Here is a 26,336-nt window from a genome sequence, read left to right as displayed (position 1 = left end):
CTACTTCCATAACAAAAAAAATTAGCCCAAATCATTGATGGATACATTATTTTGTTGAAGGGAAATGAATAATGATATTTGTTGCAAACAGACACATAAAATGATATTAGGAACAGAACTACTGAAAACTCCACAATTATATGCATTTTATTAAATAAAGAAATATAATATAAGATTAATGGATAAAGTAATAAAATATTTGAGTAAACTTATTCCTTAATTAAACTTAATTGTTGGGTTTCTTAATTCCTGTTTGTATAATTAAATTATATATGAGAATAAAGTCACATGGAAATAGTAGGCTTTTAACTATGACAAATGAATTAATTATAATAGTAGATAATAGATTATCAATGTAAAAAATATTATTCTATTATTATTTAATTTAATAACATGTTTCTATTTACAAGTTTTTGCTGATTTAGATGATGTATACTTTGATATTTATATGAAACCTTGTTTTTATATTGACAATAAGTCAAAATAAATTAATAACACATTACGCGAAAGTCTTGTTTCAATATTTATGGAGCATTTAGTTTTAGAAATAATAAGTTGCTAACATGCCTAACAATATTTAGATTCAAAACCGGAATTATTCTAGGAACTTTAGTGGAAGAAATCTTATACAAATGTCATGCAGTTCAAGTTAGGTCAAATATGTTGATTAACCACATTATAATCAATGTTAAATTACAAGTGCATGCTCATCACATAGACTAATAATTTTTATTTTAAGGTAGACTCATCACATTACTTTTAAATTGAACTTAGTTAATCATATAAAATAATATTTGTCAAAGTCAATTTAAATAAACAATACATGTGGGTTTTTTTTTGTTCTTAAGCTTAAATATGAAATAGTAAAGAAAAGGAACCGACACTTCACACATGCATTATGTATATATATAGTTGTTGTATTTTGATCATGCTCCTAAGCTTCTTACTTTTTGTCTTCTTACGTTTTTGTTTTCTTTTTTCTCTAAACCCTCTAATGTTTCAAATTTTGCATGATTGTTATTTTGTATCCAATTACCTAATCACAATTAAAGTTCAGTTGGAATGTCACGGAATGTGTTGACATCTCAACAAGGAAAACAAGTGGAAGCTAAAATACCAACAATTCTCTAACTATAAAATATTGCCATTTGTAATATTAATATATATTATTTATAATCCTAAACCTAAACCAAATCAAATCAAATTAAGATAAGGCCTTATCACTAATTAATGGGAAACCCTCTAACTAACTTACCGGGTCAAAGAACATATAGCTCACCAACTGAAAGATACGCACACCGGAAAATTTTCATTGGCCACAATGCCTCCAACTCAGATTAGACCCCAGAATTTGATAAATTATAATTTCGAGTTTCTTAAAATTGCCCTTTATTTGTTTTTTAATTGTTTTAAAATTTGAATAGAAAAGCATGATTAAGAGAAGAATATTATGAAGGTTCGCTGGATATATAATTGTTATATAATGTAGCATAATGCCCTACCAAAAACTATATCCATTTTAATGACTGATAAGCATGTGATTTAATGTTAAAATGGTGTTGTATTCATATTATGTTGGGGTCCCTTTTCTAATAATTGTTGACAGAAGTTGAAGGTACGTAATTCAAACCATATGATATATCATATCATATTATTATACTATAAAGAATAGTACTATTTGGCTATTATATCTTACAAGCTACGTTCAATTTGTTTACCCCCACGTGAAAAGTATCCAAAAAGAGAAATGTCACGAATCATTCTGTATATGCTATACGAAAACGCAAAGTAAATTCTGTTTTATTTTCTGATATTTGAACTGAACCTTTATTAAAGCCATAAAAGACTCTTAAATTTCAAGGCTAATGGGTCCATAACTGAATGATTTAAATATTTTGTAGGCAATATAGCAATAATAAAGCTACTAAGAAATGTGCATTTTAAGTAATCAAAAGAGGGTGTCACACCAAATCACTAATTGCCAAGGATAAAGGGTGTTCTCCATGTGCCCTTTTGAATAACAAAACATTCTCTAAGGTAAAAAATACTTCCATTCCTTCAAACTCTTTTCTTTTCTTGTGTTGAGCCTTAAAAAGAGTCTTCATTCATTTTATGCATAATTCATCACATTCTTTACAATGGAAGTCTCAAGCAAGATTCTGAGAAGATCAATCTACACATTCCTTCAAAACTATCACTATTTCACTTCAACAGCAGCATTTCTAGCCATTCCATTCTCAGCCTCAATACTCATTTCTTCTTCTTTTTCTTGTGCTTCTTCCTCATCAATCATGCTTCATGTATTCAATCATCTCAAGGCTCTATTCTCTGCTGCAGGGTTTCCATCATCATCACAGTTCTTCTCAATTCTCAACCTCAAAGTCTCTCAAACAATCACTTCCTCAATCTTCACCCTTCCATTCACACTCACTTTTCTCCTCATTGCAAAAGCATCAGTAATTCAAGCACTTAGCAATAACCAAAAACCAATCATAACAATTCCACCATCCTTTACTTGTATATTCTCACATTACAAGCCACTTTTACACACTTATTTTCACAATTCTTTCTTTATCCTCTCAGCAAATGCAACTTCCTTTTGCCTTCTTTTCCTGGCCTTCGCCGTCACGGAAGGCCTCGGCTACTCCTCCTCCCGGAGCTGCTCGACTCTCCTGTCGGCGGCGGGGGCCATTCTCTTCTCGGTGATACTTGCCAATGCGCTTGTGATATGCAACATGGCACTCACACTCTCTGGCATGGAGGGAAAAGGTGGATACATGGCGATTCTGAAAGCATGTGTTCTTCTAAGGGGAAGGACATCAATGGCTCTGTTCTTGGCTCTGCCTGCGAATGCCGGGCTGGCCGCCATTGAAGCATTGTTCCAAATAAGGATTGTAAGAAATTATGAGATTGGTGGGAAGCTGTGGCCTTGGATTGCTTTAGAGGGCATTCTCATCGCTTATTTGTACTCTATTTTCATCATACTTGATACAATTGTGAGCTGCATTTTCTACAAAAGCTGCAAGATAGCAGCATCATTGGTTGATCAAGAAGACCAGAATCTGTTGACTGCTGAATTCACAGGTTACTTGGGGAACAAGAATTTTGACGAGCTACCTTGAGTAACAAGATAGCATGTTTTTTTGTTGGAATTTTCAGATATTCAGAGAGGGAAGAAGGAATTCTTTTTATTCCATCAATTTATTATCATTGTACATTGGATCTTTTACAGTGTGAATAATATATGAAGCCTTCTGTTTATTTATTTATTTATTTCCTTTCATTTTGATAATACATCCTCCTAAATAACATTCTTAATTACTTTATTTAGTATTTAAGAGGATGTTGTAGAAGATATTTAGGGGATTATACTACTATTATTTAGTGTAATAAGGTGACATCAAACAATTGGAAAAAAGCCTTTATAAACTCATACAATCAGGCAAACAATTCTGAAGAGTAAACTAGTATAATTGGATAGATACAACACTAATCTGTCTGAATTTTTCACTGTTAAAATCCGTTGAGAGTCCAGGGTACCTATTACACTTTACTAACATCTATAACTTTGGCCTGCTTTTCACTTATATTACAGTTACAGTACAGAGACCTGATTTTCTAATTCTGTTTCTTAATCTGACACCTATACAACATGATCTTAAGTATAGCCTACCAAAATCTCTAATTTCTATGTTACATTAGAAAGAATTGGATCCTAAAGTAGTGGGGGGGGGGGGGGGGGGGGGGGGTTTACAACTTTGTACAAGGTTTCATGGTACCACTGATGAGATGGACTTTGGTGCTTCACAATCCCAAGGCATGAGGCTCTGGTGCAGGAAAGATGAACGCGGAAGCCGATTTCTTCTTCTTACATCCGTCCATCATATTCATTAGCATCTGAAGAACCCGCGCTGATCACCAGAGTGTGGAGCCATAGATGATGATGATCAATGGAATTCTGATTCAACAACATGCCATCAGAGAATCATCTCAGAAGCTCTCAAAGTGGCTAGCTATTTCGCCAGCCTTAAGAGGCCAAATAGACTTGTCCATCTTGGAAAAGGGAGGATACTTTCTTCTCCTTTGCTTTCTCAGCTTTCTTCCATCTCTTTGTCACCCTTTCTTGGTGTCTCCGCATCTATCTCTCTATCGAACTTCCTCGGTGTCTCGCCATCCATGTCAAACTTCCTCGGTGTCTGGCCATCCATGTCAGACTTCCTTGGCGTCTGGCCATCCATGTCTCTATCAAACTTCCTCGGTGTCTGGCCGTCTCCCTTTCTTGGCGTCCCGGCTTTAGCCTTCTCCCTCTCCATTTCAGCCTCTTTCTCCGCTTTCTTCTTATCTGCCTCCGCTTGTTTGACATTTTCATCATGTGATTTTCGGAACAGTCTTGTAAAATTCAAGAGAGTAGCAGTAACTGTAATCAATCAACAATGAAATACATACATTAAGCCAAGGCAAACCAAGTCCTGTCATTGATACAAGAACAAGAGTAAGCATTATTACCTTGCTCAAATGGACAGCGAGCTGGATCCTCACCAAAATATAGTGCAAGTGCATCTGCATTTCTACCCTGTCCACACACAAATTACAAAATCTTTATACACGTCCTATGCATTATTCTACCAGTAATGATGGTTTAACCAGATTACCGCTGAAGAATATAGGTTTGTTACAGATTCCACCTCCGACTCCGCTATAGAAAGGAATTCTTTAAGTGTCTGAAAAAGAATTCTTTGTCATCAATTTTATTATATATGATATGATACAATGAAAGACAAACAGTGACATAAAAGGCTAAACACCTTACGGAAAACATCAGACACGGGGCCATCAGTTTCAGATGCAGCAAGCTCCTGTTTAAGCTTTTCTAATCCCTTGATGAGTGCCTGCATTTCTTCTGCTAACATCTTCAATTGTATCTGCAAAATTTGGTATCCTAATCAATATATATATATATTTATATATATGTGTGTGTGTTGCAATTGCATTATCCATGATGTGGATACAAGAGCCAAAAACAAATCATCACCTTAGTGGCTGCTTCCAGGTTAACTAGGTCAAGGTGAAAATCAAGGAGTGATGGAGACTTTTCAGCCAGGACCTGCAGTTTTAAATAAGCATTTTTTGGTAGATGATTCATCCTTTATTGTACTCTGACAAAATCCTTTAGATTATGCATTGCAAATGGAACTTATACCTTGCAAAGATAATGCATGAGTGTCATTTTACCCGTAGTAGCCCGAGTGTCAGTAAGCTTTAAGAGACTATCCAACTTGAACCCAACTGCAGCTCCTGTACCATGCAAGTACAAATATTTTTACACCTACTATCAGTTCAATTTGTGATCATGATTGAAATTGGTTCTAGAAGATAGTTAAAAGAACATACCCCTTGCAGTGCCTTCATTCAATGTGTTACCCAAATAAAGAATTTTCTTCATAATCTCCTTCAGTTTAACTGAATTTCGGACCTATTATGAAAGCAAAATGTACCAGTCCACAAAAATACAAGAAAAATAAATAAATAATAATAAAACTTTTATTAATTTTGTAAGCAAATTATCAAGTACCTCATCACAGGCAGAGTTCACAGTGTTTAAACTCCTCTTGAAGTCTTCAGCCTGCATCAAGTGGAAAAAAATAAAGTGAAGTGAAACAAGAAAAACCAAATTGAAAACAAATTCAGACAAAACACCTTGAGAGTCAGCAAACCTGAGTCCCAAACTGAATCTTGAAAGAGAACACTCTTAATTTTGCCTCCACTCTTGGCACTTTCATCAGCTCCATAAAATACTGAAGCATAACAAGAACATGAAAATATTACACAGGCTGGTCCTTAGCTTGAACTAACAAATGCCAAAATAGCCTTTTTTATAAGTCAATTTTTGAAGACACAAACACTTGAATCAATTAGCTTATCAATTAACAGAGGAACCTCTTATAAGTTCAATATATGTTCCCCTCACAATGAACAATTTTCTTTTCACGATTACTCTATATATAATGATACATTGGTTGAAAGAACTTATTAACACACCTGTTCACATTTTCCTAAAGCCTCCGGGTCACCAGTGTATCCCTAAATAAGCATAATCAAGATGAACCAAAATTAGAAAACAAAATCCAAGGAATTACAAAAGCTAAGCCTTATTTATAGGCAATGTGATAGTAATAAGAACATCAAATGCCAGAGAAGCAAGATCCAAGAAATTATGCATATATTTTTAATAAGGCCATCACCTTCAAAGTTTCCATCTCCTCTTTAGTAGGACAAAATTTGATGAGATTTTCCACCTGATCACCATCTAACACCGTCTCATCCATGGCTAGCACTGCTGCCTGAGAATATGTATTAAAATTGTTAGGAAAGAAAGCGAAAAATGTAGTGGAGGGAGCCTATATGAAAAGAATGAGCTTAATTACCATCATGTCAGGAAGTGGCATCTTAACCTTTGTGAGCATAATTTCAGTATTATAGGCCCTTCGTAAATCGATCTTCAATGAAGAGTACAAATACAGAATTGAATGAGTGAAAAGCAAACATGAAAAATGAATTTGGAGAGTATTCATATATAGAAGAAGAGAATACCAACTGGACTTTATCAGTTTTGGGTGCAGCAGCTTTGGATTTGGCAGATTTATCAGCAGCTTTTGGAGCACTTGCAGAAAAAAGCTTCTCCAGCTCTGAAACGTCAAACTCTTGTGCACTAAGATTGAATGTAGAACAAACAGTTAATACACTATTAAGTAAAGGATATTGAAATTGAAATTATATAGAGAGAGAATGGAAATTCAAATGATTACGTTTGAAGTTCCGCACTTCTTTGCAATTCTTCCCATAAGCTCCCTTGCATTGCCCTGCTAACTTTACTCCAATGCAAAGGCTTAAAAGGGGATCGTCGAGGCATCGCTGTAGTACGTGTGAGCCCACGCCCTCTAGCAGCTCCACCACCTCTTCCCATGGGAGGCGGTGGAGGTCCACCACCTGGAAGACTACCAGGAGGCGGAGGTGGGCCTGGGCCACCACGTCCAGGAGCAGGAGGCGGAGGTGGGCCTGGTCCTCGACTTCCAGGAGGAGGAGGCGGAGGAGGGCCTGGTCCTCGACCTCCATCTGGAGGTGGAGGTGGCTGAGGTGCTCCAGGCATTGGAGGAGGTGGAGGCGCTCCGGGCATTCGAGGTGGAGGAGGTGGCGCTCCGGGCATCTGAGGTGGCGGTGGTGCTCCGGGAAATGGAGGTGGCGGAGGTGGGCCGCGGACTCCTGGAAGTGGTGGAGGTGGTGGCGCTCCGGGCATTGGAGGTGGCGGTGGTGCTCTGGGCATTGGAGGTGGCGGAGGTGGGCCACGGCCTTCTGGAAGTGGTGGAGGTGGTGGCGCTCCTGACATTGGAAGTGGAGGAGGTGGCGGAGGAGGTGGTGCTGCATTTACCCGAGGTGGCGCGGCATGCACCGGCGGCGGCGGCGGAGGTGGTGGAGGAGGTGTTGCTCCATGCATCTGAGGTGACGCCGCATGCATTGTAGACGGCGGAGGTGGCGGAGGAGGAGGTGGTGCTGCACTTACCCGAGGTGGCGCGGCATGCACCGGCGGAGGTGGTGGAGGAGGTGTTGCTCCATGCATCTGAGGTGACGCCGCATGCATTGTAGACGGCGGAGGTGGCGGAGGAGGAGGTGGTGCTGCACTTACCCGTGCTGGAGCGGCATGCACCGGCGGCGGAGGCGGAGGTGGTGGAGGAGGTGTTGCTCCATGCATCTGAGGTGACGCCGCATGCATTGTAGACGGCGGAGGTGGCGGAGGAGGAGGTGGTGCTGCATTTACCCGAGGTGGCGCGGCATGCACCGGCGGCGGCGGAGGTGGTGGAGGAGGTGTTACTCCATGCATCTGAGGTGACGCCGCATGCATTGTAGACGGCGGAGGTGGCGGAGGAGGAGGTGGTGCTGCATTTACCCGAGATGGCGCGGCATGCACCGGCGGCGGCGGCGGCGGAGGTGGTGGAGGAGGTGTTGCTCCATGCATCTGAGGTGACGCTGCATGCATTGTAGACGGCGGAGGTGGCGGAGGAGGAGGTGGTGCTGCATGCATCGGAGGTGGCGGAGGTGGTGGTGGTGGTGCCGAATGCATTGAGGGTGGGGGAGGAGGTGATGCTGCATGCGTTGGAGGTGGCAGAGGTGGTGGTGCCGAATGCATTGGGGGTGGGGGAGGAGGTGGCGGAGGTGGTGGTGCTGAATGCATTGGAGGTGGTGTTGTATGATTCGGAGCTGACGAAGGTGATGGTGCTGCATGCGTGGAAGGTGGAGGAGGAGGTAGTGCTGCAGGCTTTGGAGGTGAGGGAGGAGCACTAGGTGGCGGAGAAGGTGGGGGAGGAGATAGTGCTGCATGCATTGTCAGAGGGGATATAGCATGCATTGGAGGTTGCGGAGGAGTAGGCGGAGGAGTGGGTGGAGGAGAGGGTGATTCATTCATTGGAGGAGGTGGAGGAGGTTGATTTCTATAAATTGGTGGAGGAGGGCGAGGTAGTGGCATTTGTAGTGCTACACTTAACGAAGGAAGTGATGGTGGTGGTGCTGCTGCTTCGTGTGATAGAGGAAGAGCTGGTGGTAGTATAGGTGGTGCACCACTTGATGAAGCAAGTAGTGATGGTGGTGTTGATAGTGGTGCATTTGATGGAGGAGCAGGTGGTTCTCCACTTGATGAAGGAAGTGCTGGTGTTGGTGGAGGAGGTTGTGGTATAGGTGGTGCTCCACTTGATGAAGGAAATAGTGGTGGTGGTGTTTCAAGTAATTCATTTAATGGAGAAGAATGTAGTGGTGGCGGTGAAGCCTTACTTGAAATGGGTGGGGGTAGAGGCCGTGGCGGTGGTGGTGGCGGTGGCGGTGGTGGACATGTAATCAAGGGAGATGGAGGTTGTGTTGGTAGACATTCAGGTAAAAGAGAGGGTGGTGGTGGATTACTATCTACATTAGTGAAGGATGGTAAAGTCAAGGATGATGGTGGTAAAGGTGGTGGTGGTGGAACTTGAAATGATGTAGTGGAGGTCGGCAAGAGAAGATGTCTAGGATCTTCTTGTGTAAAGGGAATATAGAGAGGGGAAGGTGGAGGAATTGTTGGAACTCCATATTTTGAAAAAAGTGGTGGTGGTAGTGGTGGAGGTGGAGGTGGAGGGGGTGGTGGTGTTAATGATGGTGGTGGTGAATTAGAAAGGGAGACTACATTTGATAATTCCCCAACTACAGATACAGATGGATAAACAAACTGGTCTCTATGGTCAAAAGATGATATTGAAGGGGGTGGGGGTGGAGGCCGAGGGGGAGGAGGAGGAGGAGTTGTAGGTAGTCTACTAGATGGAGGTGGGGGTGGGGGTGGGGGTGGGGGTGGGGGTGGAGGCCGAGGGGGAGGAGGAGTCGTAGGTAGTCTACTAGATGGAGGTGGGGGTGGGGGTGGAGGTGGAGGCGGAGGGGGAGGAGGAGGAGGAGTTGTAGGTAGTCTACTAGATGGGGGTGGGGGTGGGGGTGGAGGAGGTACTGGCAGAAGTATTGGATTTGAATTAAGGTGTGGTTCTTGAGTGGAAGGTGAGGATGATGATGGAGAGGTAGTATCAAGTTCTATATGTTCTAAAGATTTTGAAGTGCTCCTCGCTTTAGGACTTTTCAACTCAGAAAGATGGGAAATACTATGAGACCTTCCTCGAGGACTCGTTGGTACGTAATGGGGGCTTGACGCTGGATAATATACATGCATTGAATCCTGGTAAGAACCCTTGTTACTTGGAATCCACTTAGCTGCTACACTTGCCTTTGCATGCTTTCCCTCGTGACCATGATGTTCATTATGTTCCTGATGATGTCGTCTTCCCTCAACACCCTGTTGTTCGTGCTGATGCTTTGCCTCAACACCATGTTGTTCGTGGTTATGCTTTGCCTCAACACTATGTTCGTGTTTATGCTTTGCCTCGGCACCATGTTGTTCGTGGCGATGTTTTGTCTCAGCACCATGTTGTTCGTGACTATGTTGTTCATGATGTTTAATCTTTAACTTGGGAGAATGATGCTTCTTTTCAGTAGATGAATGTAGTTTATGATCAGAATGTGACATAGAAAGATCATGCTTTTCTTCCCTTTCATCAAAATTCTTGTTTATAATTGTTATCTCATCTTCCAAATCCATCTTGTCTGCAATTGAATTCGACTTAATCTCCACCTCATCAACAATAATATCTTTAATCTCATGAGGATCCAAATCTGCTATCTCTTGAAACTTGTATTTAACATCATCAATAGCAATATCTTTAACTGTATTAATACTGAATTCTACCCTTTCAACCTCCTGTTGGTGACTCCCATCATCTGAAGTAGAGGCAACAACAATGTCTTTAACTGTATTAATATCGAATTCTACCCTTTCAACCTCCTGTTGGTGACTCCCATCATCTGAAGTAGAGGCTTGAGGATCTGAAGAATCTTTCCAAATGTCTATATGACTTCTATCATCACGGACCATAAGTTGGTGACTCCCATCATCTGAAGTAAAGGCTTGAGGATCAATATCTATATGATTTCTATCATCACGGACCATATGTTGGTGACTCCCATCATTTGAAGTAGAAGCTTGAGGATCTGAAGAATCTTTCCAAATGTCTATATGACTTCTATTATCATGGACCATATGTTGGTGACTCCCATCATCTGAAGTAAAGGCTTGAGGATCAATATCTAGATGACTTCTATCATCACGGACCATATGTTGGTGACTCCCATCATCTGAAGTAGAGGCTTGAGGATCTGAAGAATCTTTCCAAATGTCTATATGACTTCTATCATCACGGATCATAGGAGAGCCAAATTCTCCTCTACCTTCAAGTGCATCAATTGCATTCATAAAGATCTCTTCCACTTCATAAAACTCATCCGGTGAATCACTCTCACTGTCATTTACATCTCGGCTTACGTTGATTGGGGATAGATTATGTACAAGAGCATAAGCGTCCAAGAAAAGCACCTGATGCAAATACAGAGTGTGGTTTTAATGACGATGACATAACATAAAAGTAGTAACAATAAATAGAAGGTAAAATTACCTCTGCTTTAAAGTCCTTGGGGAACTGCTCCTTTGAATCCCACACAACATCAATATCGTCACGACTCAAGATCAATGTGTTTGAGCGAACAAATGCAGTATGAAACATTATTCTAAACATCATTTCCTCCCCAACTAAATCTTCACTCAAATGTATGCATTCAAGAACAATATCCCCTTGAACACGACAATGGATATCAATTTTCACGAGCGTACATTCTGCCTGTGGTTAAAATTTCTTAGAAGACATGACATCGAATTAATTATCATCAATTGAAGAATAACATAATTTTACATCACCTGCGGGTAGTGTTGAACGAGGGAACCTGGAGTTAGGAAAAGAATTTGAGAGCTACTATTGTCAGGTCTTGTAGGGTCTGGACCATAGACACGAACAATAGGCCTGCAACCTTCTCCACCATCAAACAATGGAAGGTTTCTGAGGATCAAATAATCCAAAAGCAAGGGTGTTTCTTGTGGAGGCCACTCAGAACCCAAATGTCTTCTGGAAACATACTGGAGATATCTCAACTGAGAAGGTTGGGGATTCAAAGGAGAAAACAGTCGCAAGACTTCTCTAGATGCTTGCTTGTACAACATTTCAAGAGTCTTCAACTCCCCTGTATACTGCTTCCTGTACAAAAGAAAACCTGCTAGCATGAACGCCAAGACAAGCCAACCCCCCCTTTCGCAATGCAATAACACCACGTTTTGCTGCCCCTCCACAGACAACCAGCTTTCACTTGATCGGAAGAAATGGTGCACAATCTCCAGAGGGAGTAACGGACAACCCGCATATTGCCGAGGGTACTCCATAACCGTCAACATCTCAAATTGTGCCAACACATCTGACATCTGGCTCCGCGTTTCCCGTTCTCTGAAATTGAATACCATGATTGAAGCATCTGTATAGTATTGATTTTTTAGCTGTGCTACTATATTCCCTATATAATCTCTGTATGCTTCTTCTTCCAACACATCCGCCGAGAAGCAACAGTCAAATACTGAAAAAAATACATAACAAATATAAGTAACATGTTGCACTATGTAATACAAGAGTTCTATTTCCATTATAACCAGAATCTTAAAAATCCAAAGACCTTAAGTGCATATCAGATAAACTAATTCAAGCTGGCAAATACCTTCTTTAGTTTACTAAAATTTAATTCAAGCAGTTATCTTAGAGCATAAGTTGTCTAGGAACAATAGTCTCACAAAGAAAAAATAAATTGAGTTCGATAACATGCTGATGTGTAATGGACTTAACTTTAAAGCATATCTTCCAGAATTATCACCACCATGGGGAAGAAACAAAGAAAAAAAGAGAGAGAAGGTTCAGTGGTAACATATTATGGCAACAAAGTAGTTGGTGACCAGAAGAAACAAATATCCACATTCAATATTTTATTTCCATTGAAGTCTTTAACCTATATTCCACTTTAAAGAATGCCTTCCAAAACCACATAAATAAATGTTATAAAGCTGGCACATGGTGGTTACAGGAACAATACACATTTCATATCAAGATGCAGTAACAAATAGACTAACCATTCTATTTATTCAAGATATATACGACTATCCCCTATTCCAGCATATAAATTCTCATTGGGTTGGATTGCTTAACCACAACCAATAATATCATGCTCGAGATCCAGCAAATTACAGCCTTAAGACTTTTATCAAAATCTATAACTACAAAGCCACCATGCAAACTGTCATTCCAAACTCTACTATAAGACTGCAAGAATCATTCAATGAATAATTGATGTATCATCATATGTTCTCTAAAGTAGTAGTTAAACCCTTAATTAGTATCCGATTCCAGATGCTATCTATCACACTCTGAAGAACCCCATATCCAGCTGACCCAAACAGAAGAGGGAATGAATGCAACAAAATCCAATCCATTCCATTCTTAGAAGCACATTATAACAATAAGACTCTGCATTGTAATAACTATAACTACCATATTACCATGTGCGTATATAAATTCACATACATATGCATTGTTCCAAAATTAACCAAGAACAAGCGTAACGTATCAGAAGGAAATGCATCGTAATAAGAAATTGGAAAAATGTAAGAATGGGAATGCATGCGTACCAAAGACCCTCTCGGAGATCTCAAGGAGTCGATCCGGCGGCTTCCGGTAGAAGAACTTTTTGAACAGCGCCATGGGATGGCGCTGTTTCTTCCCCTCTGGGATCCAAACCGATCAAAATTCCAATCCCTTAATCCAAAATCAATACTCTGGCATTCTATACGACTCGTTTTCCAAATGAATCGCCCAATCTTGTCCAATTTCTCAATATCGATGATGCAAATTAATCAACCCGTACAAAAAGAAGGTGACTATATTAATTATTGCCAACAAATTCTAGAGAAATTTAAATATATACATTTGTAAGTAACAAATGGGGGTTATGAAAGGGTAATGGAAATGGTGAGAGATGATAAATAATAATTAATTAGAATGGTAGTGTTGTAGTGAGAAAGGAGAATAATGATGATATGAGTGAGAAGAAGAGAAGAAGAAGAAGAAAGTGTGACCTAATGTATGATTTTCAACGACGACGAAGACGAAGAGGACGAGCTGAGGACGAGAACATGCAAAAAAATGCATGGAAACGTGAAAGAGGAATTCATGGAACACAATGCAAACTGAAACCGTTTTCTGGTGCGCATACCAGCTACCACCTCACCTGCTCCTTCCTTCCACGTGTCATACAATCAAATATTTAATTATCTTATATAATTATCGTAAATATCACTTACACCTAACACATCCATTCAAATAATCACTTTATTCATCGCGTCACTTTCAAAACATGTCCATCACTTTATCCATATATTCATATGATTCTCAACCCCTTGCACATGACATTATATTTTCTAATTAACCCTCCTCAACATTACTAGCTATCGTGGTAATTAATAATTTCTTCCTAATATAGCTTCCCTTACCATAAATTGAATAGAAACAACACCTCATATTTCTAACTATACTTTTATTTCGCAAAAAAGTTGTACATAAGAAATTAAAACTGCATATATATACAAAAGAATGTTAACAAATATTTCACAATACATCTAATATAATAAAAATTCGCATGTAATTATCTTAATAAAAAGTTGATAATTAAAAAAGTTAAATAATAATTTAACTCACTAGTCTGTTTAAATAAGTGTTGGGATTTTAAATTTCACATTGTGCATGAAGCATCTTATTGATGACATATCACTTAGTCAACAAAACGTGTGGCCCTTGTTTGCTGATAGGGAGACATAACTAAAATGTTGGACTTTTTCAGACGTCTACCTTGATATTTATTATTGCCTATAAATCTTTCTTTCTTTCATGGTGAAACTATAAAGAGTATCTATAATCTAATCATGGGTTTATCACCAAATTATATCCCTATATAATAGGATAGAAGTTGGTAAAAGTCACAAATTACAATTATAGTGTGAAGTATGGGGAAGAAGACATAATCCAAGTTCAATAACAAATTAAAATAGACATATTCGACTTCTCAATCCTAAGGTCCTTAATGTATATTTTTTTTCATTTATATTATAGTATTTACTAATAATTATCATTAAAAAATATTGACTAACAATAGGTATGAAAAACATAATATTGAAAAGGAAGAAAAAAAAGAAGGACGAAAGCCAAATACAAAAGCTGAAACACACATTATTATAAAAACATACGTCTATATACTTTGTAGTATGTAGTGATTAAATGGTATATGTTATTTATAAAATATTCCTATTTCATTATTGGCTACTGAAATAGATCGACAATCGAGTTGCAGTTTATCCCGCATGTAGGTCAAATTTAAGCTCAAGCTAGTTAAGATCTTACAAGTTATAATCTTTCGCGTGAAATTTTGGTTATCTTCAACTTTTTCATTTAAATCATCTAAAATGACAATCCTAAAAAAATGAGAAAACAGCAGTTTCCAATATACATTAGGATATTAGTAGAATTATGTATCCTTGCTCACTAGGAGTTCCCAGATAATGAAATTACTATATCTGATTCATTTTGGAGCCAAAAATGGCTACATCAGAACCTCAAGCCAGTCACGGCAAGTGAAATATATACAAATGCCAGACAATATTTGAAATTAGATAACAATTAACAATGGCTAATTATAAGAAGGGAGAAGAACTTAAATCATACAGAAAATTTTCATCTATAACCTAAACTAAATGAATAAAATGACCAAAAATCGGATGTTTTAAGTTGATTTGAAAGTGCCATGTTCCTCGAGTTGTTGAGTCTCCCAGCTTCCTGGTAACAAATCATGGAGCTAAATACTCCGAGTTAGAACGATTTTGTTGTTCATTTGCTGCTTTTAGCAGTGCAGTTGGAGCATTGGTGATTGCCTTCTTTATATCTAACTTTGCATTTACTTCCCATGCTTCTTAGCTGCAATCGAGGGATCACAGATTATCAAGAAATGTCACACTTCAGTTCTTCTTAAGAGTGGTTTCATTTATGTCAAGTCAAATTATTAGCTTTGGAATAGTATAGTTTGCTTATATTCTTTTTGTGATTTCTAGTCTAAGCACAAAAATGGCAGTAATTCTACCAGTAGCTTCTTTCAAGGGTAAAAAGGTAGTTATATACCTCTTTGAAACCATGATCTTCGAACTGTGCGCCGGATATGACGCTCATGTTTTTCTAAGAGCTCATCAACTGTGTGCATCTGAGATAGAAGGGGTCCGGAATATTCAACCTTCTCTCCTTGATCCTGAAAACTCTGTGTAAGGATGAAATCAAATTAGAATAATGTCTATGCAAGGATAAAATAAAAATGGCACATCATTCAAGAGTTTGATACAAGCAAGGCAAAGCACAGTGCGGGAAACTACCATAAAATTGAAAGGTGATATCACGTGTTTTATAACATAGATAAAGTGCAACTTACCAGATTACTTCTCTTGGATGCTGAATCTTCTCTATGATAAAGCGCCATAGATAGTTCTTGCGAATGGTACTCATCGGAAGCATCAAATGAATCTGGGCGATCAAACCTATTCCACGGATTCTGCATTGATATCTTAGATAAGTCAAGTAGGTCGCTTCCCCTAGAGTTGGTGCGCCTCCCAGAAGACTCCTTACTTTCCTGGTTACTGTTATCCAAATTATTCCTTGATTTTAGTGTAGAAGTTTCTGACAGGTTGAAAATATGTCCTCTCGAAATAGTTCGACAGTGGGATCGAGTTGAAGTGTCATCTTTACGACTTTTTGCCCATGCAAAGCCACTTGATGATGAAACTTGTAATGGCCCAGAAAAGGGAATATCTTCTTGAGATGAATTCTTCATATGGGAAGCATCTTCAGGTTTACCACTAGCTGGCTTTTGTTCCTCCTCGCCTGTGTTAGCCTTTTGTTCTTGAAGGATGGAAACAGATCTACCATTGATCTTTTGGGAAGCTTGAGTTTGACTTGCCAAATCCTATAATAGCAATGGTAAGTCAGAATTAATTTACCTACCAGACCTTTCCCGCGATCAGTGTGCATGCCTTTAAGAAGAAACATAATAACGTAAGAAATCAAGAAAAACCTCTGCTGGAGTTAGTTTATTGAATCCAAGGGCCTTTCTTGATGGCTTTCTTTTTTCAGTTCCACGAACTCGTCCAGTGACCTTTTTCCTGAAAGTTCATCACAATATGATTTCATTATTAAACACATACAAATAATGCTCAAAGGGAATGGAAATCGCAAAGCATAAACTTTGTTCGATGTATCTGCTGATATCCAAGCACTGTAGCAGACTCAATCAAAGTGAAATGCACATGCAGATATTCTCGTATACCATATAAGAGATAATCCAGAAGCATTAGAGGAAATATGATCAACTAAACCATTGTTTACCAATAACTATAGTAAAGATCAGTGATCAGTTCTCACCTTGACTCCTCTCTGTGTTTTGCATCAATTTCCTTGCTAGGCGGGTACGTCGGCAAGCTTGATGGCTCACACGCATGAGGTTTTGTTTTGAAATACTGAAAGTAGTAGAAGAATTTGAAATCATCTTTCCAAAAATTAGTCATAAACACAGTAGATGCATAATGAATAGTTTTATATTTAGGACTAACAGCAGAAAAAAAAAATAACGTGTGCAGATAAAACAAAAAAGTTCAGATAATCAATAAACCGGGAATTTCCAACAAATATAAAATCAGGCTACCTCTGATGAGAGAGCAGATGCGGCAGTCCCACGCTTGTATGGTTCAACGGAAAGAAGAGTTTGCAGCAGATTTACACTGGAAGAAGGCAAATCTTTAAAGGACTGTCGGAGGCAACTATCATATGCTTGTTGTGGCTTAAACAAAGTCGCATGAGGAAGTCTAGTCTTTTTCCAGTATTCATCAGGCGGGGAGCCACAAAGCTTGAAGATTTTGTGCAATTGTTCAACCTGTATGTGTAACAATGACAAATGTGTAAGATTCTCAGAAAAACAGTTCAAACAAAGCTTGGGAATTGTCAATCATAATTGATTCATTTTATTAAACTTAACATGCTTAGCATTCATCTCATTTTATTAAACTTAATATGATCAGCATTCATCTGACCCAACTTATATTTGATCAGATCCAATCCAATATTTCTCTTTAATTGCCCTACATTATTTATAAGCATCAATGAATGAGATCAATAATGCAACCAAACAAGCTTTATACCAAAGATGTCCAATACCAAAGCTGCTAGATATCATGAAGTTATGGTAAAAAAATAAAAATAAATAAAGCACCTAACCATCAAGTAACTTTTATTAAAAAAGAGTGGTCTTTAGGCCAAAAGAGAATATTTATAACTTTGTGAACTGATGAAATCTTATAGCTCCTTGCTGGCAATACTTCTTTGCACTTGTAAAAGTAGGTCCAAAATGTTAAAGGAATCTGATCAGACAAACTCAAGCATTCTTACCTTGAGGGTTGAGGGGTTGTCATATTGTTGTTGTTGTTATTTTATATCTTTTTATACAATGGCTGAATGGCAAAACTGATGTAAGCTTTTAAGTTTAACAAAGAATCCATTCTATTAAGTTTGCCATCTTCTAGTAACATCTATCAACATAACGACACTGCTATACTATGCATCATCATTATATAATGGAAATTCACATATTTTGAAAGAGGTTGCTACCTCTGTTCTCCCCTGAAGTATAGGTTTCCCAACAAGTAGCTCAGCAAAAACGCAGCCAACACTCCAGAGATCAACAGAAGGGCCATAATCCGTTGAACCCAGCAAAAGCTCCGGAGGCCGATACCACAAAGTGACAACTCGACTGGTGAGGGGATGCCTGTAGGCAGAACTGGAGAAGTTGGCCAATCCAAAATCAGCCACCTTGAGTATCCCTTCATTATTCACCAGAAGATTGGATCCCTTGATATCCCGGTGCATGACACCCCTGGAATGACAATGCTGGAGACCAGACAACAACTGCTTCATATAGCACTTAATCTGCACACCAAAAATAACCTCCTCCGTCAAACAACTGTAACTACTAAACCTTAGCTACACATTTGTAAATCACATCATAGTATCATCAACTGCTGCAGAATGCAGCTGATTCTGTCACTGCTACAAAGAAATTACAATGAGAAATTGACAATTAGGAAAAAGCAGACCTGTGGTTCGGTAAATTTGACCTGAGGACTTGACAAGAGGCCCGTGATGTCATGCTCCATGTACTCAAAAACAAGGTATATGCTGCATGATAACCTGGAAGTGATCAAGCCCTGCAGCTTTATGATGTTGGGATGATGAAGCCTCCTCAGAATGGTTATCTCCCGCGCCATAAACCGAACACTCTCCGGCTCGAAATTGTCGAACCGGACCTTCTTTAACGCCACTATCTTCCCTGTCTCAAGCTCCCTCGCCCTGAACACGCTGCTATAAGTACCCTGACCAATCTATTCACCAAAAAAAAAGAAAACTCAACATTCAAATTTCAGGATAAGAAACCATAATTGAGGCCAGTTTTGTATGTTATCATGTGTGGACCTTCTCGAGTTTCTCGAATGCGTCGGCGCGGAGGGGAATCCAGCCGTGGATGGCTTCTCCGGCGACGGCGCTGAGCCAGGCAGGCCAACCGGCGGCGACGTGCTCTCCCTCGACGTACTTGTGGAGGTTTCCGAGCCTGAAGCTGAGGGATTCGCAGGCAGTAGAACTGGTCCTACCTGACTCGCCCAACTCACTCCGAGTCAGAACAGACGAGTCAGTCCTCTCGTTGTACTTGTTGTTGGTGTCGGAAAAGTCGGCGGCATTGGGGCGGAAGGCCCCGGAGTGGTCGATCGCAGGCGTGACGGAGACCGCCTGCTTGGAGCTGACGCATCCCATAAGGAATTCCGGTCGGGTCGGGTCTGGTTCTGGTTCAGTCAGAAGAAGAAGAATGTAGACTTTTTTTGTTGTGTGTTTACTTAATTGATACCGCCTCGTGCGACAATTGCGGTAGAGAAGAGAGAACCCCCTTTTATGAAATCAAAATCCTACAAGAGCTTTTAATTTCCATATTTATACAACAAATAAATAAATAAATACCATTTATATTTGTTTTATTAGATTGGGTAAATATTGTTAGAGTTGGAAAGGAGCGAAATCAGCGGAGACATAGAAGAATAATGGAAAGACAATTTGCATGGCGGCAGAGGCAGCAGCACCATTGCTATTTTACGTTTCGGATCTTCAATTAAAAACTCCGAACCTCCATTTTGCAAAACCGCGTGCCACCTCACCCATTATCTCCCACTTTTTTATTTACATACACATTTAATACCAAAATATGTTTGACCAAAAACAATATTACAATTATTATTATATATACATATAAATTTGACTAAAATCAGTAATAAAAGCATTTTTAAATGTTTGTATAATTAATGAATATTAAATAAAATAAATTCTGACTTTTTTTGTTTTTTTAATATTACTATTTTACTTTAAAGTGGAATTCTTACTCAATTTTTCCATTATAATACAATGAAAAAAAAAAAGAATTACCACCCTTTCTTAACTATATATAAGAATATTTATTGCCATATTGGATGGTTGTTGTTGACTTAAGTTGTGATCTCTGTATTTGGTTTCATTTGCAATGTTCACTAACCATGAATTTAAAATTTGAATGTGTTTCTGTTCATACTTCATACACCACCCTTTCCCTAGCACCTAAGATATAGATTAATAGCTACACTTTGTCATTGTAATTATGTTAGTGATATAACAAATTAAAATATAATCATTAACTTGTATTTTCATTTTCATTTTTCTTCGTCTTTTAATGTTGTGATCTTAACCATTATATTTACAGAAATGATGAAGAATAAGGAATTACAAGATTAAAGTTATGTACCCAAAAGGTGACATGGGATTGGCACGCGAAGGAGGGTACACAATGCAAACTAAAGAAGAAATTAAACAAGACAATATATATAGTAATGTCACCTAGAGAATCAAACAACACCACAACACTTTACAATTATTTTGCAGTAGCCTCATGCATCTTGATCGTGACATATCTTATATATTCTTTTTATAAACAATAAACTATTAAAATCGTACCCGAAATTTTACTATATTAACAAAAATAATTTAAAAAAAATATATTGACGACGAATAAATCTTTAAGAATTTTAAGAATGTAACAAAAATAATTAGATAAAATATATATTCTCAAAAAATATTTTGATTTGATTTTTGTAAGTATTAATAGAAAAATATTTTTTTCATATCTAAAGTTTAATGATTTTACATTAAATAATTATTTTTCGATTTTTATTCTGCGAACAACCAAAATTTTTTAGAAAATGAAAAAAAAATCTAAAGATCAATTTTTTTTCTAAATTTTTACATATACTTTCTAAATAGTTATCCAAATTCACAAGTTATTTACTAATTAAATATAAAAGTTCTTTGCCGTTATAAAAAAATATTATATTTTTTGTCATGCTTTTTAAATCATTGAATTATTTGTTGCTTGTATTGTTTAGAATTATTTATATCATAAGAATGAGCTTTTGATTGTTATTTTTGATTGTTTAACTGTTTACTAATTAAATACACCTTACTATAAACTAATAATGCGACCTTTAGCAGTTAAAAAAAATGGTACAAAGTATATATGTATTGGGGTAATATTTATATATATAGATGTTAAAGAAAGAAAAGCAAAAGGGAAAATAAAAGGGAAAGGGTCATTCTGAGGTATGGATCATCACATTTCCCTTTCTAGATCTTCTTTTATAACCTCTCCACTCCAACTTGGGTTTATGGTTTAATTTCTCCCCACCTCTGACATTTTTCTCTTTACTTTCATCACTCTTGTGGCCCATGCATTATTATTGAATTTGATTTTGAAAGCCAAAAACAATAATGGGACAAGCATCTTTATGCTCTATATTTTTCTTCAATTCTTGGTTTGCCACTACTCTACAATGAGAGAGAGAGAATACATATTATATAGTAGTCTAATTCTCCAATGAATGATGTTAAAATAAAAAATGTAATTCGCACACTAAAATCAATATTAATGTATTTATGTATAAATAAATATATGATTTAATTTATTTTTAATGTGTATTTATATTTTAATATGTAGTTTATACTAATAACCGACGTTAGTAGCTAATTTTGATGTACACATAATATAATCGTGTTGAAATTGACCATATGCTTATGGTTATGAGGTTATCTCACATTCTTGTAGAGAAAGTTTTTGAGAGAGTGGGTACAAAAAGGATATTGAACATATTGGTTAGGGTTGAAATAAAGGAATCAAGCCTCTAAAATAAATTAATTAGTAAAGTAAGAAACTAGTTTATTTTAAATTAATATAGTAGAATTTATAAATGATAGAAGTTATAAATTTAATAGTGACTAATTTTTTACTTTATCATTTTATCAATTTCTTAATTTTAAAAAATTTAAATTCAAAATAAAACACATTGAATTAGATTATGTAACTATTATTTTTTTTAAAAAATAAAATTATCAAAACTAAAATATTTACTATTGATAATATAGTAGTGACTACTTTTTTTAAGTATAAAAAAATAAATTACTAGTTATAAATGTACTCTATTTCTACAAATGGGAATTAACCCCCATGTAATAATATGATTAGAAGACAAAGTTATCTACTATCATCATATACTATACCTCATGGATAATTAATTATATTATGTGGCACTATTTGTGTTGGGGACTTAACTAACCAAAAATGTTGTCATGTTCTTTTAACATCATAAAGTTTTTCCTAATTAGTAGTACTAATGAAAGTGCAAAAATATATATGCAATTAATATTTTATAATCTCAAAAACTAATAATCAATTTTCCTTCATTTGTTAATATGAGAATTTTTTGTACAGAATAAGTTATTATTATTATTATTATTTATTTTTTTACAGTATTTTTCAACCGACCAGCCAAAAATTAATCCGTAACGATATTAAATTTTATTTAAGAGTTTATCATTGATTAAATGGTTAATAATATTGACTAAAATTTGATTAAGACAAACTCAACAACAAAGGCCTTTGAGTAAATGTTTAATTTAGTTTTCAACATTTGAATCAACGTGATAATATTTTATCTTTGAATCATGTTTGTCTCTACCAACACTTTCGTGTCCCACTTTAACAGCTTCCTAATGTGGAAGATGACATCATCAACTCAGTTGCAAGAAAAAAGCTTTGTTTGTTTTATGGAGGTACGATAATTATCAATAATATTTAGCAGGCAATAAAAAAATCAATCTGCTAACTCGTTAAACTTATTTTGTTTAATATTTATTAATTTTATTAAAATAATTATAAAAGTTTAAATATAATAAATATATAATTACAAATATTATTTATATAAAATTTTAAATATTAATTTATATAAAATAATTTTAAATAATATAAGATAAGAAATATCAATACAAATTATATTTGGAGACCCAAGAATAAATACAACATTGTCATGGTTGGAACAACACTTTGGCATTTAATAACTATCTATACTATATTAGTTAGCACACATTTTTTTTAGAAGATGTTTATTGCAAGACGAGATATCGAGATAAGGATACAAAGATATAAGATTATATTTGACAATTGATAGATAAGATAAGATATGGATAAAGATATTGTATTTAGAGATACTAAATTAGTATATTTTGTTTACAATTTTTTTTATTTTTTATTAATTATTTTTATTAATTTTTTATAATTATATTTTTTATTATTATATTTTTCTTCTCAAAATTTTTGAATGAAAAAAATAAAAATAAATTGAATTTTCATAATCTGTTTTAATTTATCACCAAATAAAATACAAAAATACTAAATTTTATATGTTTACTTTTTGTGTTTTATTCTCAATATCTTATATTATCCTATTCTAAAAAATAAATACAGTCTTATATACGTTTTTGTAAAGATTAGTTTGATTTTTAAAAAACATATTAAATACCAAATTGATTCAAGTTTGAAAATTAACTTAATTCAAATATGAAATTTTATGAATTAATTAATTTAAACATTTACTTGATCATCTTTAGTTTTGTTGGATTCTTGCAAGTAATTGCTACAGGGATATGAGCTGCTATTTTTAATTCAAAGTACATCACCTCATTATCTTTTCTCCCCTTTTGTAGGAGAAAAAGCTATTTTGTTTTTACTAATAATGGCTGTAATTATTATTGTTCATACTGACTTTCCATTCAAATGACGTGCCAGTTTCACAACCAATATTTTTTTTTTTTTTGTGACTAACCAATATGCTTGAATTAAGATGTTAATTTATGTTTCTAATTAAAAAGTCAAAGTGTTTCAATATCCATGGATTTATCAAAATTTCGCTAATAGAATCAATAAAATAGTTTGTTATTTAAAACAAACATATTATTAATACATTAAAAATTGTCAACTATATATTTAACTTTTCCATAACTGATGCCCTTAATTAGAATATTTATTCGCAAGGCTCAAACTTTAGTTAGATAATACGATTAATTAAGCATGGCGCAATTATAGCCAACTCGAGTGAAATTAAGGAGGATGACAGAATGATTTAAGGCCAAAATCTCTGTCTTAAACTAATTGAGTACTATGCTCTTCTTTCAGCAACCTAGCAGAAAAAAGCTTCAATTATATAGTGCCATTAATTATTCGCAACAATCATATATTCAATTATCACAAAGTATGTCAAATTGGGCCTACTATTGAAGCAGGTCAAAATAATCTGATATTTTTTCTAACACAAGAAAATTTGAACTCGTAATCTGTAAGTGAGTAATGAAAAATTATATCATTTAAATTATAACTCATTATTAGCATTATTATTTGAATTTACACTCATATTTACAGGTATTTATACACAAAAATATATAATTTACAATTATATTTATCAGAATTTGTACACATGAATTAATATAATTTGTATTCATATCTTACAAAATTTGCATATATAATTTTAGACTAACACTTGACAACAATAATTTATACCCATATTTTTAAGTATTTGCACATAAAAAATATATAATTAACACTTATATTTATTAGAATTTATACATATAAATTAATATAATTTGTACTAATTTTTTTTTTAAATTTACACACATAACTGATAATTTTGTATTTATGATAATCAAACGATGACCAAAATTGTAAAATATTGATGATCACGTAGAGTTTCTCTATTATTATAATTTATTACCATATCCAGTTTTTATTAAAAATAACCAAATGATTCGGTTGATATTTTTTTATATGAAAAAAATATTGGTATTTTTGTTCAAAATAAGATTATTTGTTATAATTACAAGTAGGTAGATTTTGTAAGTAAAAAATCAATACGTGAAGAACGTATTGTAATATGTGGAAGTGTGTTGAACACTTGATAATATTTTGACCAATATATAAAGACGTGTTAAATAATTTATATAATACTGTAATACATTTCAAATGTCAATATTTAACCAAAACACCATCACCATTTCTATATTAAAAATAATTTCTAAATAATTCACCCAAAACAATAGAATGAAAGAAATGGAAACAAAATCCTTGCTCTAAATTAAATTCAATATAATATCATATGCGTTTAATATATAATCAGAATTGGAGTTGCATAATATAACATTTTTAATTGCAATTAATATGGTGCTTTTTTTTCCAAGATTAAAGTAGATTGCGGCAGTTTTAAATTGTCACAAAGTTCACTTATGCTATGTTTGTTTGAGTGGAAAATAGAAGGAAAGAAAAGGGAGAAAAAAAAATGAGAAGGAAAATGATTATTTTTCATTGTTTGGTTGAAGAGGAAAATTGAGGGAAAAGAAAATAGATGGAAAAAAAATTAGTGGGACTCATCAATTTTTTTTCTCTCCAACATTGGAAAGAAAATGGAGAGAAAACTAATGTTTCTCTCTCTACTTCCAATACTACCCCTTCAATTTTTTCAATATATATTATAATATATGGATAAAATTGTTTTTTTATAACATTTCTTTCTTTCTTATTTTCCTTCCAACCAAACACATATAAAAAAAAATAAAAATCCACTCAATTTCTTTCCTTTCCTTTCTTTCTTTTCTATTTCCTTCCTCTCTATTTGTTTCCTTTCAACCAAACATAGCCTTAAAGAAAAGAACGCACTTTTAGCTGCGGCAGCAACCGCTGCAATCTGGAAGGAGTAAATAAATTACATTGCCATAAAGTTTAGTGCAACTTTTTCAGAATTTGTCATGTGGGGTGACATGTGCCATCAGTGATTTTCATTTTGTGATTGTAGATCCTCCTCGAAAACCCCTTTTCCACCGTTTGCTCCTAACAACAAAGAATTTTTTTATATATATTTCGATCTTATGATAAGATATAATAATTATAATTATTACTGCCTCCTATGACCTAATCAAGACATTTATTTTATATTTAGATTTTAGCATGCATGAACAATAACTACTCAAAAGCAATCATGCACGTAAACAACACAAAAGTAGCTTAAGTTTCTGTACATGAAAGAAACTCATCACCAGTTAAAAATTAAAAATCAATTAAACATGAGTAATAATTTCAATAGTGCAGTAAAGCATTTTTATATACATGATTTCTCTTCAGCAGTAAATAATAATTTCGAGAGGTTATATTAGAATCCATCCTATTATAAGTGACAGACATAAAAAATTTCTTAAAGCTCTTTCTCATAAAAACAAATATTGATTTTACTTTTTGCATTAATTAAAAAAAAATCTCACTCTTTTGAA

At 35.6% G+C, this 26,336-nt stretch overlaps 3 protein-coding genes across 3 annotated transcripts; 1 reads left to right on the top strand and 2 right to left on the bottom strand.

Moving 5' to 3' along the window:
• Positions 1–1,968: 1,968 nt before the first annotated feature.
• LOC130945193 (uncharacterized) lies at positions 1,969–3,269 on the top strand. Its single transcript, XM_057873907.1, has one exon. It carries the CDS (start codon positions 2,139–2,141, stop codon positions 3,120–3,122), a length of 984 nt encoding a protein of 327 aa, XP_057729890.1. The 5' UTR covers positions 1,969–2,138; the 3' UTR covers positions 3,123–3,269.
• Positions 3,270–3,753: 484 nt separating this feature from the next.
• Positions 3,754–13,244, bottom strand: LOC130946248 (formin-like protein 20). Its single transcript, XM_057874918.1, has 17 exons — positions 13,172–13,244; positions 11,369–12,072; positions 11,070–11,291; positions 6,807–10,990; positions 6,592–6,709; positions 6,426–6,497; positions 6,243–6,341; positions 6,040–6,081; positions 5,715–5,795; positions 5,573–5,623; positions 5,392–5,473; positions 5,201–5,295; positions 5,033–5,104; positions 4,806–4,922; positions 4,653–4,721; positions 4,507–4,573; positions 3,754–4,417 (listed from the first exon to the last, which is right to left on the bottom strand). Exons 1-17 carry the CDS (start codon positions 13,242–13,244, stop codon positions 4,092–4,094), a joined length of 6,474 nt encoding a protein of 2,157 aa, XP_057730901.1. The 3' UTR covers positions 3,754–4,091.
• A 1,798-nt stretch (positions 13,245–15,042) lies between these two features.
• LOC130945134 (protein IMPAIRED IN BABA-INDUCED STERILITY 1-like) lies at positions 15,043–19,784 on the bottom strand. The gene is made up of 9 exons (XM_057873828.1): positions 19,095–19,784; positions 18,719–19,003; positions 18,234–18,551; positions 17,275–17,502; positions 16,995–17,089; positions 16,648–16,735; positions 16,009–16,539; positions 15,708–15,840; positions 15,043–15,506 (listed from the first exon to the last, which is right to left on the bottom strand). Exons 1-9 carry the CDS (start codon positions 19,428–19,430, stop codon positions 15,487–15,489), a joined length of 2,034 nt encoding a protein of 677 aa, XP_057729811.1. The 5' UTR covers positions 19,431–19,784; the 3' UTR covers positions 15,043–15,486.
• Between the last annotated feature and the right edge of the window lie 6,552 nt (positions 19,785–26,336).

This window comes from Arachis stenosperma, chromosome 8, assembly GCF_014773155.1.
Source record: "Arachis stenosperma cultivar V10309 chromosome 8, arast.V10309.gnm1.PFL2, whole genome shotgun sequence".
Taxonomy (NCBI): domain Eukaryota; kingdom Viridiplantae; phylum Streptophyta; class Magnoliopsida; order Fabales; family Fabaceae; genus Arachis; species Arachis stenosperma.
Note: the sequence above shows the minus strand (reverse complement) of the source record. Positions and strands in the feature narration are given on the sequence as shown.

Coding starts and splice junctions, on each gene's coding strand:
- LOC130945134 (XM_057873828.1), bottom strand. CDS start 19,430: ATGGGATGCGTCAGCTCCAAGCAGGCGGTCTCCGTCACGCCTGCGATC. Junction 17,503..18,233: donor TACTTCAGGGGAGAACAGAG/GTAGCAACCTCT, acceptor TTACACATACAG/GTTGAACAATTGCACAAAAT. Junction 15,841..16,008: donor CATCCAAGAGAAGTAATCTG/GTAAGTTGCACT, acceptor ATCCTTACACAG/AGTTTTCAGGATCAAGGAGA.
- LOC130946248 (XM_057874918.1), bottom strand. CDS start 13,244: ATGGCGCTGTTCAAAAAGTTCTTCTACCGGAAGCCGCCGGATCGACTC. Junction 5,474..5,572: donor TGAACTCTGCCTGTGATGAG/GTACTTGATAAT, acceptor CTTTCATAATAG/GTCCGAAATTCAGTTAAACT. Junction 4,574..4,652: donor CAAACCTATATTCTTCAGCG/GTAATCTGGTTA, acceptor GTGTGTGGACAG/GGTAGAAATGCAGATGCACT.
- LOC130945193 (XM_057873907.1), top strand. CDS start 2,139: ATGGAAGTCTCAAGCAAGATTCTGAGAAGATCAATCTACACATTCCTT.